Genomic DNA, 18,120 nt, shown 5'->3' with positions numbered 1-18,120 from the left:
AAAAGGAGATATTTTTTATCATAAAAGGAGATTTCTTTTTTCATAAAAGGAAATATCTTAACTCGATAAAAGGAGATATCTCATCTTGATATCAATGATTGCAAAAAAAACGAGTACACACTATGCTTAAAAGAAAGAAAAAAATGATGTCGCTGTATTTTCGCATCAACATTCACAAGTTTTTTGTTTGTTTGTTTGCTTGTTTGTTTGTTTGTTTGTTGTTGGGTTTTTTTCTTGCTTGTTTGTTTGTTTGTTGTTGGGTTTTTTCTTTTTTTTCTTTCTTTTTTTTTTCTTTTTTTTTCTTTTTGTTTATTTTTGTTTATTTTGTTTGTTTTGTTTTTTTTTTTATCTTTTTTTTTTTTAATTTTTTTTTTTTCATTTCGTCTTCTTGAAAACAGTGATAATTGTATGATATGAAGAACAATTTTATCAAGAAGTACAACACATTCACACTTGTTATTCTAGCAATTTTAATTTTTTTTATTTTGATTGGTGTGGTTTAGATATACATATGAAACCTCTTAGTTAGAGCTGGTTTTACATATCTGCAGGAAGGTATCGTACTCTCTATCTTCATAGAGACAAAAATTGTATTTTTTCATAACAACGTATATGTAGGCTATACTGCTTATTACTTAATTGTTGCATACTTTAGTAAATTTAATAAAACTGACTCTCTTAAAGTATAGCTCTACATTTTTTACTATTTACCCTCTTAATTTAAAATCATATCTCTTCATATTTTATTTCTTGTGTAGAAGGGGACATTAATTTTACTTCCTTTCTTTATTTTACTGGCTTACTTAAACATTAGCAAACTTCATATAATTAAATTGTAATGTGATTCCTTCTGAAATTTGCCAATCATACCTTTTATTTTTCCTTGGCAAATACTTAGAACAAAACAAACTATAACCAAAAAAATAAAAAATAAAAATAAAATAAACCATCCACGGTGAGATTCGAACCCAAGACCTCTATATTAAGAGTCTAGCTCGCACTCCGCTGTCCTACGGGGACTTAAGCTTACTTAAAATTTAAATTATTGATTGAAACTAAATACAACATATGCATGTAAATGTTTAAACAGTTGGTTGTTTTGGTGTACTTTGATAAGTGATATATGTCTCTTCTGTTAGAAGTGTGTATAAACCCTTGATGTGAAGTTCATTTTAAAGAGATTTATCATGACATAACGTCAGTATGATAAAGTGCACATTTTGTACAATCTCCAATTTTTTAATTGTTGGGGAAGAAATCTACTGTTTAATCAATACTTGACTGATTTTCTTTTCAGCGAAGTAATAGTCCGGAACATAAATCTTTATATTTGTATTCAATGTCAGGTCTCTAACATGTCACGTCACGACAACATAAATCACATATCAGTACTTTAAATAAAAATAGTTAATAAACAATTTTAATTAATTCATTGGTCAAAGTATCTATGAGGTGACACTTTATGATTTACGGATAACTTTCCTTAATTATATGTTATTCTATTGGTTATTTGTGCTGGGTAATAACTATAAAAGGCGACAGTCTCATTTGAAAAGTTGTCCGCACATCTGGTTCTAACTAGTAAGTACCAATATAATATTAATGAACTGTTTTCTAATATTTTTTTAATTCTTTCAGTTACAAGATATAACATCTAGTTTACAACAAAATTATGTATACGATTTAGTCATTCAAAGATGATTTTGAATATGTTTAATACTATTTATTGCTAAGATGAGAATAACATTAAAAGTCGTTTCAAATATGCCAAATCCCTGAAAAGATACATATTAGTCTTTGAGTTAACCGTAAAGATAATAAAACCATTATTGTTATTAATAATATCTTTTTTCAAGTATTCAATTTAACACAGGACCAAAATAATTTTTTGCAGTGCTGATGCAATATTCATGATCGGAGATTTAAGTAAATACATTTTAATTAAGTTTGTTAATTTTTTTTTTTAATAACAAAATCAATTAATATAGCTATCATTTAGCAAAATCGATTATTATTTTACAGATGAAAATGATTATTAGCCTGATATAAGAAAATCATTATGTTGAGAAATAATCATTAGGAATCAGAAACAAAAGCATTGATAACATTACTTTGGCTTTCTGTCTTCAATGCATGAGTTAAAACACATATCTAATGATGTTAACTTAAGCTACATTTAAATTCCTAATCTGTCGAAAATTTGAGAAATTTTTATCAAGATTTATCTTGAAAAAATATATTATCTTTGTAAGAACTAAGACAGGGGATTGGTTGGTAAAAGAAGAAAAGAAAGTTAAAATTCTACAAACAGTAGTAAGCATAATAATAAAAAAAAAATAATATGTTGTATGTTTTATTTCCTACTCACCTGTTTTTCAGGTATCCAAGTAGTTGCCGCCATGATCAAGGCCCTTGTTTTATCATTGTGCATTGCTTTGGCAATAGCCGACTACGACAAGAAGGTTCATAATCCGTGAGTAAAAAATTAAATACGTATTTTTAAATTGCTGAGTATGATTAAGTACTTATAATCCCTTATTCATGAAATGTATGGAGATAAGGAACAGTATTCAAGCCCAAAAGTCCATTAAACAATACAAATTTTGGAGCAGAGCAAAATCCGACTTCTAACACATCAGAGGTGGGATCAGGTGCCATGGAGGAGTAAACATCCCCTTCCAAACGGTTACACCCGCCCTGTGCTCCTTGTCATGATCGGGAAATAACGGATACATCCGTCGACAGTCTAATAATACTGTAGTTGAATTATGTCAGAACCATTTCTTTTTCAATTTCCGCACATATTACCTTATTTATATTTAAAATCAAAATGTTTGATCTTTTTAACTGATAATTTCATTCTTGCATCTTGATCAATGAATTCTTTGTAGCAGAAACATTTATTGTGTATTGTAAAAATAAACTTTATTTTTATATACAAAAAAGTATTATCGCGAATTATTAATAAGAATTAATTGATATTGAAACTTTGTTTTCCTTCTTTTTTTGCATGCAATAACCCTTAGGTGTAAAAATCTTAGGAACATAAATTCTGCTTCAACAACTAATAAGCATTTTTATTGAAATTTTCAAAAGAAAATTCGCAATTTTTTCTCTATCATATACCATATACTTTAGAATTCATTGTTTTCTAATTTATCATCAAATCCTTTTTGTCCTGTTTACCTTTCGTTCATTTTTTTTATTTATTTCTTTATTTATTTATTTTTATTTGATAAATACAGACTCTGAATTGTCATTTGTTTACAGATGGACATTAGGTTATGGTAGCGGACCTTACAGAAACCTGCTTGGAAGCTACTATCAAGTTGGATACAATCAAGGCTATGGATATCCAGGTAGAAACCTTTTAGGTGGATATGGATACTATCCAGGCCTTTTCGGCGGTTACGGCAACAACTACTACCCAGGAAACAACTATTATGGATATTCACCTTATAACAACTTTAACTCATTCTACGGATACAGCAATGGATACTATCCAGGTGGAGTTAATTTCCCAGGATATTATCCAGGACAAAATTTACCTAATGTTCTGTATCCCGGAAATACCCTTACCACCTACCCATCTGTGAAAAGAGTTTACTAAATGTTTTCTGCACCCAACAAACGAAGGTACTTTTTGTGTTTTCTGCCTATTGTATACTTAATGTCATCTGATATCATTAATTTTATCTTTCTTTTATAATAAATTCTATGATGCTGATAAGATTTTTTAATCAAAAACTGTTTTCCTTTCAGATTCATCCATAACGACTGATTCTCAATAAACATATTTTTGTTATTGCTTATCTAAATAAATATTTCAAGCAGTATTTTATATCTCTGCTGCTTTTTTCAATTGCAAATACGGGCTAAAAATATTGGGAGTGAAAAAGCCTCACTGGTTTGTTATACCTGGTACAATCAATAATCAATTCTGTTTTATGCTTAGTTTTATTTAAAGTGTATTGAGAATTGTTGTAGACATCATTTCTGCGCTAGCCAGTTCTTCCCTTTGCAGTCTAGAAAATGAATTGTACAATGCAAATTGTTTGCACCTTGACAAAAAGTATTAACATGCAAATGCTTCAAAAACTTCTAAGTTTAAACGTTTTTGAATTTTTGGGGAGTTGAGAATGAAAATTGGTGTAGTGCTTCACTCTACTATGCGTTTGTTAGGGTATGTCAAAGAAACCTGGATTGAAAGTGTTAAGATAACAAACAATATTGCAAAATCCATTCAAATAATATAAAAGGAAGATAGGGAAAACAGAGTCCGTGCAAACAACAGAGTGGGATAAGGTTTCATGCAGGAGTTAACATCCCCTGTACATCCGCTTTGAGTCCTCAGTATTTATCGGGTAAACCGGGCAATCCATACTCATATTTAAATGAAAAAATGACTTTACAATCTGTATAGAAACGTCAGTGCACATTAGACCGAACAAAAGTTAAGTTGCAAGAAAGGTCGACGTAAGGACGATAAAAAAGTGAACTTCAAATGAAATTGAAAGGCAGAAATATGGTCTGTTTTGGTTGTCCATTTTCGAAGAATCTCGTAAAGTTGAAGACACTTCTTTCAAGTAGAGTAACCACATTTGATATACACTTTTGAGTTGTCGTCTGACGCCATGAGTGTCAAGCAGATTAAGAATCAATTTTTTTTCCTTGTTGCAAAAATAATGATTGACAGCTAGCCAGATAATTTTCTTTCAAGCCGATTTGCATCGGAATTTGTTAACTGTGTTTTAAAAACAACAGTAAGCAGAAGAAACAATAATATTACTGATGTCAATTATGGATGTGTTTACTTCCATTACAATTTTTGCATACAAATGTTTATACGAACATGTCCTCGTAACCTTTTTTCTGCGTTTCTATACTACTGGATCAGTCAATTTGTCTTCTACGAAAGGAATGATAAAATCATTTCGTGCGAAATGTCAAGAGTAAATATTTTCACCTTTTCCTTGGAATGCTCTACTGATTTGTTCTGATAACTTCAATTAAATTGAATAAAGTTTGTTCTTTTAACTTATTCACATGCTTTAGCATTTTTATTTATGTAATTCAAAAAATAATCACAACAACACCGTATATAGGCACCGATAAATTTGCGATGAATTTGCTTGTTTTTTTTGTTTTGTTTTTGTTTTTTGTTTTTTTTTTTCTTCTTAGTTTATTTCTCAGTTAATACCATAAGTGTACATTTACTTGTCCAATATTTTTAATTCTCATAAACAAAGCACATTCATCACGACGATAGAAGAATTCTTATGAAGATTTAAAATACATGTAATCACAATGGAACAGAGAAAAAATTCTTAAGATGAAGAACTGGCAAAACCATGATAATTCTGATAATGACAGTTATCCAGTAGTGATGCATGTACATGTATAAACACATTTGCATGTCTATCATAACAAATACAAATCTCTTGGAATAAATTTCCATATATTGGACCATTTCTCAACAGATAAATGATTATTTTTTTTTATTTCATGACAATGAATGGAAAGATATAGTTTCACTCTGTGTATGAAAAGGCCCTGTGCTCATACCAATCATTGGCCTGAATTTAAAGAAAACAGGTATATTTTAGTATTTTAGGTAAAAAAAATAAATGAAATATTGGCAACCCCCCCCCCCCCCGATCCAAAAATCCTAAAACACAGTTGGAGATTGTATAACCTCAAAGAATACAATAAGTAAGCGCTGGTTACGTAAAAATACACCTTTGTTGAGATATGTTCTCTTTAACAAATTTGTTGGAGTAATAGCTTGTAGTTAAACTTCCTCAAAAGGTCTTTGTTTATTCGAAATAAGAAATAAGTCTTTACAAAATGAAAAAGTCTACAACCGGAGAAAAACAGATTAAAACATTTTTCAATTACTTTTGAACATTTCATAATACGCTTCTTCTTCAGCCTGTCATTAATTTGATCAAACATATTATTTTTTTGTTTTTTTTATTTTTAAATAAACCAAGACGCATCTACTTTCCTTCAAAAAATGCTTAAAGAGAATTTAAGCGGAACACGAGAATCCATAGCACATAAATAGACTTACCAAATATAAGAAATTAGAATATACGAGATGGTACAACAATTATCAATGCCAACAAGGAATCGGCATAGAAAGGCATTTAATTGACATAGCTAGCATATGATCCACAAAAACGGTTGCGAGTTAATGCAAATTAATGAAAAGGCGATCAGAATTATGAGGTAATACAGCTAGTGATAAATTGCATATCTGAACACATATTCGAATTATCAAATCCGAAATCCGGTTCATGTTGTTTATGATAAAGTATTTTTGAGCAAAAACAAGTAGTTATGTTTATAATGTGGAAGGCAACATATTATATAATTGTCATTTAGATGGAAGACATGATTATAATATCCAGGTGAATTTGGCACAGAACTACACAGGTGAATAAATGATAAAACGTCAAAGTAATCCCGCTTGATGTATAGTCAATAAAGCATACAAATATGAAACAGATGTGACAGACTCTATCGTGTCTTTATTTCCATCCACTGGGCAATATCTAGTCGATGTATGAATAAAAATGAAAATTGTTTATTAAAGAGTCATAGATTTATTTCAGGCCGTTTGTTGTAAATATCGTTACATGTTACTCTCATTAATCTTTGCAGCATAGGCAACGTAACTTATTGGTAATACCTCTGCCAGCCATGGAAACATATGCTTGCAAACATGATCTGTTTTTCTTTTCCTGTAAAAATATGTAATGTCCTGATAAATAAAATTAACAGAATTCAAAATTAAAATCTTGCATTTCTAAAAATGTCTCGAAATTTTTTTTTTTGACCTAATACATACTTCTCACCTCAAACCAATAAAAATTCTGATACATTATGAGAGTTAAGGCAAACTATTTTGTTGCAGGTGGGAAATATTAACGGTGGTCCATATCGTTATGTGTATCGTTTTCAAATTAAATTGTTTATCCTTTAGCCCCAGGTACACCTTTATAATTTCATGCAAGTTACATCAATCTGTTCCCAAATATTGACGACTTTCATGCAAAGTGTAAGGTCATTTTTCTCATATTGTGTAGTTTAAGGATTTCGCCGTTTGCCTGAATACAAAGAACTCACTGTGGTCTGATCAGTCGACAGAACATTTTTTAATCCTCAATGACACATGACCCATTTTCTGACGATGGGAAAAACTCAAGTCATCCCGTTTGTCATACAGATTAGTTATTAGCTGGCCATTGTTGACTATGGTCAGTAAACTATCCAAATATAAATAGTGAATATATAAAGCGTGTTTTAGTGAAAAACTGTTGTATAATACTCGCTTTTTATAAATTTTGATAATTGTGCGGAGAAGGAAACATCATGTCGATATTTCCGTTAGGAAAACAAATATAGTCTTCTTTATTAATGTGCTGAAAAAGAATGAGAATTTTTTTTTAATACTTTTCAATCTTGAATATTTTTTTCGTATTTTTAAAAAAAAAAATGTAAAAATTGTGTAATATGAATGAAAAATTTTATCAGAAAGTAAAACTCATTCAAACACAATTAATCTACATGTAACAATCCTTGTTTGGATATGAGGCGGTTAGGATGTATTGAATTTGAGTCTCTAAAGACTTCCTTACAATCTTTTTTTTACGTTACAGAAAGGCATCGTAGTCCATATCAAAAGACAAAAAAGTTTTTAAAAACAAGATTCATTGCTAACTACAATATCGTGAATTTAGTTGTTGTTGTTGCATACTTTGAAAATTTTATAAATTTGACTCTCTTGATGGGTCGTTTAGCACCCTAAACTATTTTCCCCTCTTAATTTTAATCAGAATTCTATAGATCTTTTTACTTGTGTAAAGGGGAAAACTAATTACTAGTATACTAATCTATCTTTCTTTCTTTGCTTGGCCTCTACATAACAAACTTTACATAAAAAATATTTTTTAATGTGTTTTTCTTCAAATTGTCCATTATACCATTAATTTTTACTTGATAAATAACCAAAAAAGCCTTATACCAAAAAGAAAAATAGTACATCCACGGTGGGATTCGAACCCACGACCTCTGGATTAGAAGTCCAGCGCGCTATCCGCTGCGCTACGCGGACTTCAATTTCGTCAAGGTTTAAATTATTGATTGAAATTACATACTTAATGTAAATGTGCATAGAATCAGACTTAACTGTTTTGATGCATTTTGATGATAAATTAAGTGATATGTCTTATCCGTTTGAAGTGTCTTAATTATGCTGGAAGAATTTTATTGTTTTACTTATATCTGTCGGGGTTTTTTTTTAGCTTATTTTTCAGCAAAGTATTGTACAATATTTCACAGAAGATTATGTATTTGATATAACTTAATCTTTTCCAACCATGCGGCTCTAGACACCACAAATAGAGTGGATGAAAATGCCTACAAAAATATCACAGAATTCAGAACGTAATGCTTATATTTCATGCTATTTTACTCAGTTCATCATTATTATTAGTCGGTTTCCTTTCAAAATGCCATGTTTTGAAGAAATGTGATTTTTTTTTTTAAATTCAATACTGTATGCATTCTCTAGTTGAATATTGGTCAGTAAAGGAGGAATTGTTGTCTGGTTTTCCTAAATGAAATATTCAGATTAATTTGCTTAATTGTCTATTATATTTTGATGTTAGGACTTTAGTAGATCACGTTTTTCCTTCCATCTAATAATTGTACAACTTTACGTAAATGGAAAGGGTAATCTTAGTTTGACATCTAGCAGGGACTATATATTTGGCGGAGAGTGGTGTACGAATATGTCTTTCTGCTTTTTCAATTTACCACAGAATAATGCATTTAGAAAGCATGTTTCAACAATGAAAGGCAGAAGAAAATTTTCTGAAGAACTGAATAATTTATGGAGTAAAATTTTTAAATAACCAGGTAAAAATGACCTTCCAAACAAATTCAGATCTTGTTAGATTTTGAAAGCTTCCAACATAAGAACTAAATTGAACATTAAATCGAAAGGGTCATTTTTTGGTATCATTTTGTATCTTCTTATGACTACCTCTAGATATGTTATTCTTTACAACTAACTGAACTGTGACGCAACATACACTTAATGTTCACGTCAAAGAAATATGACATTACCTTTTCTTCGCAAGCACTTTATAGCACGGTACAAGTTTCTCTAAAGTTTAGCGTTAATAACTAAGACGTAATATTTTAATTGGATTATAACTTTTCTTATTTTATGAGATTCTAGCAAGAATAAAATAGAAGGGAACTGACATTAAATGGAAGATTAAATGTACTTTTGAAAGTGCGTGAAAAATGCGTGATTGCAGGGAAACGGTATATTCGTGATTTTGCGTTAGAAATAGGAAATGGTATATGCCTTAAAATGCTTCTTTAACCTTTGAAAATTTCATTAAATTTTAAATGCAATAATTCTGAGAAGAATCCCACCTTAATATGCTTTTGATTAAAAGGTGATAGGTATCAAGGCATATAGAAAATGTACATTTTTCATGCTCATAACGTGGTTTGTTAGTATATGTCATTGTTTAAAGCAAATAGATTTCTCGAAAAATACCTTTTTGGAAGGGGGTTTTCACAGTAAGCACAAAAAAGCCATTTACAAGACTGTTTCAGACATCAAACTGCCTAGAATTTCATAAAGAAGCTTGAGATGATTATTGAGAAGGTTTCAGTTAAGGACAGACGATACGTTCCTCAGTAAAATATATTTTTTATAATATTTTGTCATTGAAGTATTGCTATTTTGATATGCTTATTCACAAAAAATGAGGTACCTTACCAGCCATTTGTGCAAAATACCGGAGGATGTTGTTTCCAAATAACATTTTGGAAAAAACTTAATTTGTCAACATCACATTTTTTAGTGTTTCAATTTTTTAAAGACAACAAGAAACCAGTTTAGAAATCAAAAAGTATTTAAAATTTTGAATATTTTTCATACAATACGAAGATAAGCAAAATAGATATTTGAGGAACGTATCATCTGACCTTAATATGCTTCATTTTGAGACATATTAGAATAAAATGAAACATGGAGAAAACGAAAAGTATTCAAGCTCAAAGTTCATTAAAACAATACAAATCGGGAGCAAAGCAAAAAACGTACCTCAAGAAGTACAGAGTTACTGTTTCTAGTTGAAAGATGAACATCCTTCGCTAGGCTGGAGGCAAGAAATAATTATGAGAGGTATTAAATTTTAACAGATTGGTCATCAGATGTATATGCACTTCAAAATTTCATACTCCCATTAACCAAATTCTTGGAATCAGAAATGAAAACCAAAATCATAAATTTAAAAATGCAAAACAATTTATTATTTTAGATATTACACAATTTCCCGTTGTCGTTGAGGTAAAGCCAGCCTTCTGAAATTAAAGGAAATTAGCTTTATTTTCATTTCAACTGAATTTTCAATTGAAAATTCATTCTACTTTGTGAAGTGCTTTTCCAAATTCTTAAGCAAATCTTTGTGGAATAATCTTAGTAATCACTTGCACTTTGCTTCTAATTGTTTTTATTATCATCTTTAAAGTTTGTCCTTAATGTGAATCCCGGACGCATGAAAAGATCTACATTTGTCTTATTAGTTAAAAAAAACTAAACTAATGTTTGCTTATCGTTATTTGAGTCAAATAAAATTTCAATGCTTCAATAAAAGTTTATCCTTCTAAAGCAAGAATATGTAACATGTAAACACTACATGTACTCGTACAAATGTAACTATAAATTCCATTTAAAAATCTATTGATAATTAACTACTTACATTTCTAGTCTATTGATAATTAACAACTTAAGCTTCCGGAAAACCTCTACTTTTTACCTAAGTATTTATCCTAGTACACCTTCTTTTTGGGGTATCCACCTAATCCACCATGTGATCCGCCAAGAAGTCCGTCATTAAGTCCACCCAATTGGTTGCCGAGAAGGCCTGACCCAAGGCCTGGCCCAAGACCTGACCCAAGTCCGCTTAATCCTGATCCTAGCCCATTTAATCCTGATCCTAGCCCGTTCAATCCCAATCCACTCAAGCCAGATCCTAGTCCGGGATAATAACCTCCTTGTCCAGGGTAGCTACCTCCTAGTCCTGAGTAACCACCTCCTAATCCTGGATAACCATATCCTAGTCCAGGATAACTTCCTCCTAATCCAGACAAGCCAGATCCTAGTCCAGGATAATAACCTCCTAATCCAGGGTAGCTACCTCTTAGTCCAGGATAACTACCTCCTAGTCCAGGATAATATCCTCCCGATCCAGATCCTAGTCCAGGGTAGCTACTTCCTAGTCCAAGGTAACTGCCTCCTAATCCTGGATAACCATATCCTGACCCTGGGTAGCTTCCTCCCAATCCAGACAATCCTGATCCTAGTCCAGGATAATAACCTCCTAGTCCAGTTAAACCGGAACTTAGACCAGGGTAGCCACTTCCAAGTCCACTCAAACCATATCCTAAACCATTGTATGGATCATTGAGTCCGTAGGGATAGCCATAAGAATTACCATATGGGTTGCCTAACAAATTATTGCCAAGTAAGCCTGTATTAGGATACAAGGTATTGAGACCCTGGTTTCCTAGACCAGTACCATATGGATTGTAATATGAAGGATCATTTAATCCATTATACAGGGGAGTCCCTTGTCCTAGGAGACCTCCTTGCAGGTTGTATCCTGGGTAGGTTGAATACGGATAACCGGAATGTGATTTGCCTTTGCTTCCGTATGTACCAGCCTGAACGGCGGCAATTGCAAGGACTAGGATCAGTGCTGCGAATTTCATGTTATGACCTAAAATTGAACAATAATAGTAATCATGTCAACAATCTTTCCTGATAAAATTGGTATCTTTATTTTTTTTCCTAATTTATTTAACTGGCGAGTTCTAGTATATTTTCTTTGCCAACTAGAAAGATCTTAATTCTAAATGGTAGAATACACCAAAGTATAGCACTGCGATTTTTCTTTTTATCAAATTAATTTATATGCATTTTTTCTAGAGAACATCTATCATTCCAACGCATTATCGTATCCAAACCGGCCTTATAAATAATATTTTTGATGGTTTAACAAGCACTTTTTAGATAAGCATCTCATAAAACTATCAGACGCCAGAGAATGAATATAATATCAACTAAGTCAAAGTAAATAAAAATTTATTTTTTATTGTTATAGTTTATTTAAAAACATTGTGTAGTTTATTTTTTGTTTCTGATAGGTGGATCCTAAATTTGAATAATTTGAAAATTTAGTAAAGATATCAAGCATCGACAATGAAGTAGATGCGAGGTGTTTTTTTTTTTTCTTTGACATTACTTTATCGATTTTAGATGATCGTTTACTTACTTTTTGTCTTTTGACTCCAGAGTGAAATTCATCGTTTCTAGCTCCCTTTATATATCTAGGCCTTCCCGACTAATGTCCAGTAAAATTTAAGGAAAAACCACGAAACATAATTAATTGATGGATTAGAAAATTATTGTTATCAATTACTTTTAGCAAACCACAGATGTAAAACTTTTGTCTGGAGACGTCATCGTTAAAAAACTTTCTGTAAACAAAAATCAAGTTTTTCTGTAACATTTTGCTTTCATTACTTCATTTGATTTTTAAATCTATGCTGATCGAGACGGGTATTCTAAAATCATATATTCTTAGATAATTGATCAATAATCTGGTTAAACGGTGACTTATTAAACAATAAACATGATATTTATACTATCATCAAAATATAGGATTACATTATTTGATGTAATTGTAATAAAAACTTTAATGATTAATTTATCTACTTAGTTAATTACTTTCTTACTTGCACATTACTTACTGACTAACATGCATGTACTTTCTAACTTACTTTACGTACATGCTAAATTAAAAACAATTTTGAAAACAAATAATTACATGATATTTTTTACCCATTTGAGTAAAACTTCCTGAATTTGGACATATGTTCATTGTTAACATCAAAAATTTCTAAAATCTGTTATGAATTATATAACAAAAAAATGTATGAATCTTATATACATACACTTATTTACGTATCATTGCCTTTGCATTTATTGATTTTTTTTTTTTTTTTTTTTTTTTTTTTTTTTTTTTTTTTTGTTAGAATTAAAAGGTGGTGCAACAGCATTGAAGTTTATTCATAATTGAATTATCCATCTAGTGGTTCAGATTTGAGCAGATTGTAAGAATATACCAAGAGGTCTAGAACTTCATTAAATTTTTATTATAAATATGCTATATAATATACTAGTATCCTGTTTAGGAAAAAAAAAATATATAATATTTTTTCTTTGTGTCAGATTATATTTTAACAAATAAATGTTTCAAATTTCACTCATTGTCTTTCTTTTTAATATATTTTTAAATTAAAATTAACATTGCAAGGATTTTTATCATGTCAATCATTTCAATGTCATAATATTCCTATGTCTAACAGAAAATTCTAAATATTTCTGAATTAAATAGGAATATAATTTTAAACCTCATATCTTTATCAAAACATTTTTTATATAGTTTTATCAAATACCAATTACACACTTCTAAACCAAATTTCTATTTTTTATATGTAATGCAATGTATCACGATTTTGAAAAATTTATACAAAAAGTTCATTTTTCTGTGTGATCTTTTAAATTGGATTTAATTAAAAAAAACGAATCTTTGCAAGAAAAATATTGAAATTAAATAATGTTCACCATACATATTTTTATTCCTAGAATTGAAACAATCAGTAATCATTCAAAACGATTGTGTATTAAATCAAATATCTACAGACACCGATCAAACATTTAACATTAAAAGCATTTGCAGAGCATGTCTGGTATTTTATGTATATCTAAAACAACTGTAAAGTTTAATTTCACCTGGAGCACGACAAAAAACCATCACTCATTCTGTCTAAATTTCTTTTCAAAGAGGCTTATGTGTAAATAAATCAACGTTTGGCTAGACCCTGGGCGACCTGTCTAATAAAAACGTAATTAGGGTCATTAATGAGCGTTGTTAATTAAAGAATTCCTTATTAGAATCTCTCATACTAAGTTACATGCAGTTGATTTATGCATTCAATTGACTGTCGTATTCGTCATTCAGAAATGATTTATATTCCTTTTTTAGTATTTTAAGGAAAACTATGCCCTAAATTATATCTTTTCTTCTTTGAAAACATTAAATACATTGCTTAATTATGTCCTAGGGGTTGCGTGGTTAAAAATTAAATTTTAAAGAAAAAAGAGGGGACGAAAGAAAAAAAGCATAATATTTCATTTTTTATTTAAAACGTTCTGAAATTTCACATTTATATGTATTTTATTATAGAAATATTGTTGCTCATAAAATTCCAAAGAGTTCAAGATCTTGGAAATCAAATTTTCTTTGTAAAGTTGCAAAATGGGTATAATTATTAATAAACCACAATGCTCACTATGCTTAACTATGCGGTAGTGGTACATTTGTCATGTTCACGCTTTTGTATCGTTTGCAAGAATTAAGGATTTATTAAATAGATCACTGTTAATTATTTTCACTTTTGTCATTGATTACTATAAAACTTAATAAGGGCACCACAAAGCGGAGCATCCCCTCGCAAAAGAGCATATCAATTCTTATATGAATTATTACTTTTGTTACGCTACCCCCCCTTCCCCCCCCCCCACACACACACACACATACACGTTTCTATATCCTCTCTAACTTCGTTGCAAGGGGATAATTTCATTTTATCTTATTTTATTTTTGCAAGGGAAACACAATTTTACTTTTTGTATTTTCCTCGAAGAATACTTTTATAATTCTGAGTAAATAAAAAGTTGGCACTATTGTTTTGAATATAGAGAATCCTGAGTTCTGATACTAGAATGTTCCATATCATGAGGTATGTGGTAGGCTGCTACAGTTTGGTTTATTAATCAGTCTAAATTTATTTGAGCAGTGATCATTATGATTCATTTCTGAGTTATATCTGAATGCATGTGCCATATTTTGAAGCTATTATTGTTTAACTACAACTTTTGCCTTGCTGCAGTGAAAAAAACGTTAATGTTGATTTTTGTAATTTTGGTACAGATTTTAGACAAAAAATTATTTCTTGACTAGTGTGTTTTTCTGTGCTTCAATTTATACAATATGGCATATAATACATACGAATGAATCGGAACTGAAACAACTCGTAACTGGAGTCTTCACTAAACTTACGTTGGCAAGCTACGTGTATGTAGTTAAATATATAGTGATTGGATTAGCGCTGTTAAGAAGTAAATGTTTACATGCTTTAAAAATACCGAAAATAATCGTGGATATGTAAACCTGTAATTGGCGACTCTTCTGTATGTAGATAATTCGGGGTACTTGGCTAAATATTATGTTAACAAGAATTTCAAACCCGATTGCAAACAACTCAATTATAATGTACACTAGGAGAAGCAAAATGCAGTATGTTATATTTATGATTCCCTCGTTCAGTTGTATTTATGTGATTGGAATATGAGAAGATCGGACAATGGATGAATATATTAAAAATATACATATATCAAGGCAACATTCGAATCCGTAGCAAATTACGTCACTTCCGTTTCGCACAGGACAAACTAACCCATCCACAAACACACAGTCACATACAATTCAATAACTATATCCCCTCTAACTCTGTTGCGAGGAGATAATAAGGGGTCTTTGATATTTCTATTCCGAGTCATAACAGAATCCGGAATACATTGTTATCTGATCATGGCCAATAAGTTATAAATAGAGATTGCATTCTGAAACCAAAAAAAACCGCTTCATTTAAATTTCTTCATTTATTCAATGTTTTACACAAAGAATTTTAATACTTTATATATAAAATGTTAAACAATATTTAGGAAATGATTATATATAAATTCTCAGTTTTGTGAGAATTAAATTGAAAATGACGTACGCACGATATAAGCACGATTAGTATAAAAACGAAATTCAATGAAAATGTTTATTTCTTAAACGTATTTATTATTGTGACTGAAATGCAAAGGAGGTTTAAAAGAGCATGCAAAACTCTGCATTATGAAGGAATCATAATTTGAAAGCTTCTTTATTCAGTATTGAATAATAACAGTTGAATTCTATGTTTCGATTTTTTTTAAAAAATGCACTGAAATAATTCCTCATAGCTTTCTTTTCATTTGTTCCTGCAAGTAAAACAAAAGAACAAAGTTCAATTGTTTTGAAAGAAAAAGGCATGAAAAAATATATCAGGTAATATTTTAGAATCGTATTATAAGAAGAATAATTTCAAATAATATCCCTGAGGTAATTCAATTCTCATTCACTCTTGTTAAGAAAAGTCAAATGTAGCACAATTTCTTTCTAAAGTTCTAGAACATATTGATAAATGGTTGACGAAATAGCTGATTGCTTTTACTCCAAAAAATTTTTAATGTAAATTTTAGTAGGAAAAAAAATTCTATATCTCACTGTTTTGGAGAATATGGCCCAGACATTATTCTGAAAATATATCATACTCATTGAGGTCTTTTTTAACAAACTAGCAACAGTTACCAAAGAGGATACATTTTAGGCAAAGTAAATTAACATCCCCAAAGTTAAAATTTTTCTATATTAAACTGAAAGTAATAGATGAATAACAATCTTCGTTGATATAATATGAAACTTGGTATAAACTACATATTTATGCAAGATTTTTTTTTATCAAAAATAAAGTCAGAAAGATTGCAATATCTCGTGATAAGATTTAGCAACATTAGCATTGTAGCAACCGCTAATGATTAAACGCCGCCTATAGCTAATGATAGAAATATCATTAAGCGTAGCAATGCAACGCTTAATGTCATAAATTATGACATTAATAATTGACATTCTCAACCGCTTAATGATGTAATTCTTTCATTAAGCGGCGTTTTATCATTAGCGGTTGCAACAAAGTATATCAATTTATTTTTTTTATTTAATTATGCTCTACTGTGTATTTAGAATACATAGAGGCTCAGTAGTAATGACTTGAGCGATGTTCATCAATACTCGAATTTTTATTTCACTGGAGACTAAGTGAAAAAATGGCAATAGATAAAAAAAAATAATACTAAAGGGACAAATATTAAGTTGAAGAAATTTAATGTAAAATTTGTACATATTTACATTTGAAACATTAATTTCAAAATTTCGTAATACACTGAAGGTTAAAATTTTACCAAGTTCAATGATTGGTTCTGCAAGTTTTGTTCTGTAGAATAAATAAGCCTACACAGGCAATTCTGTGAAATTTATCTAAGCATTGAATTCTTATTTTTGGATGCCGTCGGTCCTATAATAGCACCTGGCCTTGCCGACAAATATTGAAAAACGTGCGTTTGCGGGTGTGCTTAATAGATGTAAGAGCCGTGGTGATATAAAAAGTTAAATAACGCAAAGGAATATTGCGAGGGAAAAATTTTTTTTTTTAAAAATTAAACGTACAAAAGTTATAACTTTACAATAATTTTATAGTGTTATTGCTTTTAATTAAATTAAGCCAAAACAATATACATTTTGGTGTTCCTAGAGTATTGAAAATACATATACAATGTAGTTCCCACTATGTATTCTACGGAAGCCCGTTGAGGCCAGTTCAGAGAAAGATATATTTTTTTTTTTGCGTTTAAACGCAATAAACATTGCGTTTAAACGCAAAACATTGCGTTTAATCGCAATAATCATTGCGTTTAAACGCAAAAGATTACGTTTAATCGCAATGTTTATTGCGTTTAAACGCAAAACACTTTGCGTTTAATCGCAAAAGATTGCGATTAAACGCAATCTTTTGCGTTTAAACGCAATAACTTTGCGATTAAACGCAATAGTTTTTGCGTTTAAACGCAATAATATTTTTTCGATTAAACGAAATAGTTTTTGCGTTTAAACGCAATAATTTTGCGATTAAACGCAATAAGTTTTGCGTTTAAATGCAATAATCTTTGCGTTTAAAGGCAATAATCTTTGTGTTTGAAGGCAGTCATTTGTATCAAACCCTTGCTGAGTACAATGGACCCACGCATACTTATATCTTTTATCTCTTTCTCTTTTTACTTATTAGGAAATTGTGTATTGTCTAGCTCTATAGAATCAG

At 30.2% G+C, this 18,120-nt stretch overlaps 2 protein-coding genes and 1 non-coding gene across 3 annotated transcripts in view; 1 reads left to right on the top strand and 2 right to left on the bottom strand.

The window, feature by feature from the left end:
- Positions 1–3,610, top strand: part of LOC133198090 (pupal cuticle protein Edg-91-like) — a 49,324-nt gene extending 45,714 nt beyond the window's left edge. Inside the window, exon 2 of the mRNA XM_061334236.1 lies at positions 3,271–3,610. Within this exon, the coding sequence (XP_061190220.1) occupies positions 3,271–3,610 (340 nt within the window). The remainder of the gene's footprint in view (positions 1–3,270) is intronic.
- A 4,436-nt stretch (positions 3,611–8,046) lies between these two features.
- On the bottom strand, positions 8,047–8,119 carry Trnar-ucu (transfer RNA arginine (anticodon UCU)). Its single transcript has one exon. It is a non-coding gene; the product is annotated as a tRNA-Arg (tRNA).
- A 2,228-nt stretch (positions 8,120–10,347) lies between these two features.
- LOC133198637 (uncharacterized) lies at positions 10,348–11,804 on the bottom strand. Its single transcript, XM_061334680.1, has 2 exons — positions 10,848–11,804; positions 10,348–10,392 (listed from the first exon to the last, which is right to left on the bottom strand). The coding sequence occupies exon 1, from the start codon at positions 11,800–11,802 to the stop codon at positions 10,861–10,863; it is 942 nt and encodes a 313-aa protein (XP_061190664.1). The 5' UTR covers positions 11,803–11,804; the 3' UTR covers positions 10,348–10,392; positions 10,848–10,860.
- Positions 11,805–18,120: the final 6,316 nt, after the last annotated feature.

Source organism: Saccostrea echinata, unplaced genomic scaffold (assembly GCF_033153115.1).
Source record: "Saccostrea echinata isolate AGI-Se365-2 ecotype Australia unplaced genomic scaffold, CSIRO_AGI_Sech_v1 ptg000033l, whole genome shotgun sequence".
NCBI lineage: Eukaryota > Metazoa > Mollusca > Bivalvia > Ostreida > Ostreidae > Saccostrea > Saccostrea echinata.
The sequence above is the reverse complement of the archived record's forward strand: the minus strand, read 5'-3'. Positions and strand labels throughout refer to the sequence as shown.

Bases quoted from the DNA above. Each gene is read 5' to 3' on its own strand.
- LOC133198637 (XM_061334680.1), bottom strand. From the start codon at position 11,802: ATGAAATTCGCAGCACTGATCCTAGTCCTTGCAATTGCCGCCGTTCAG.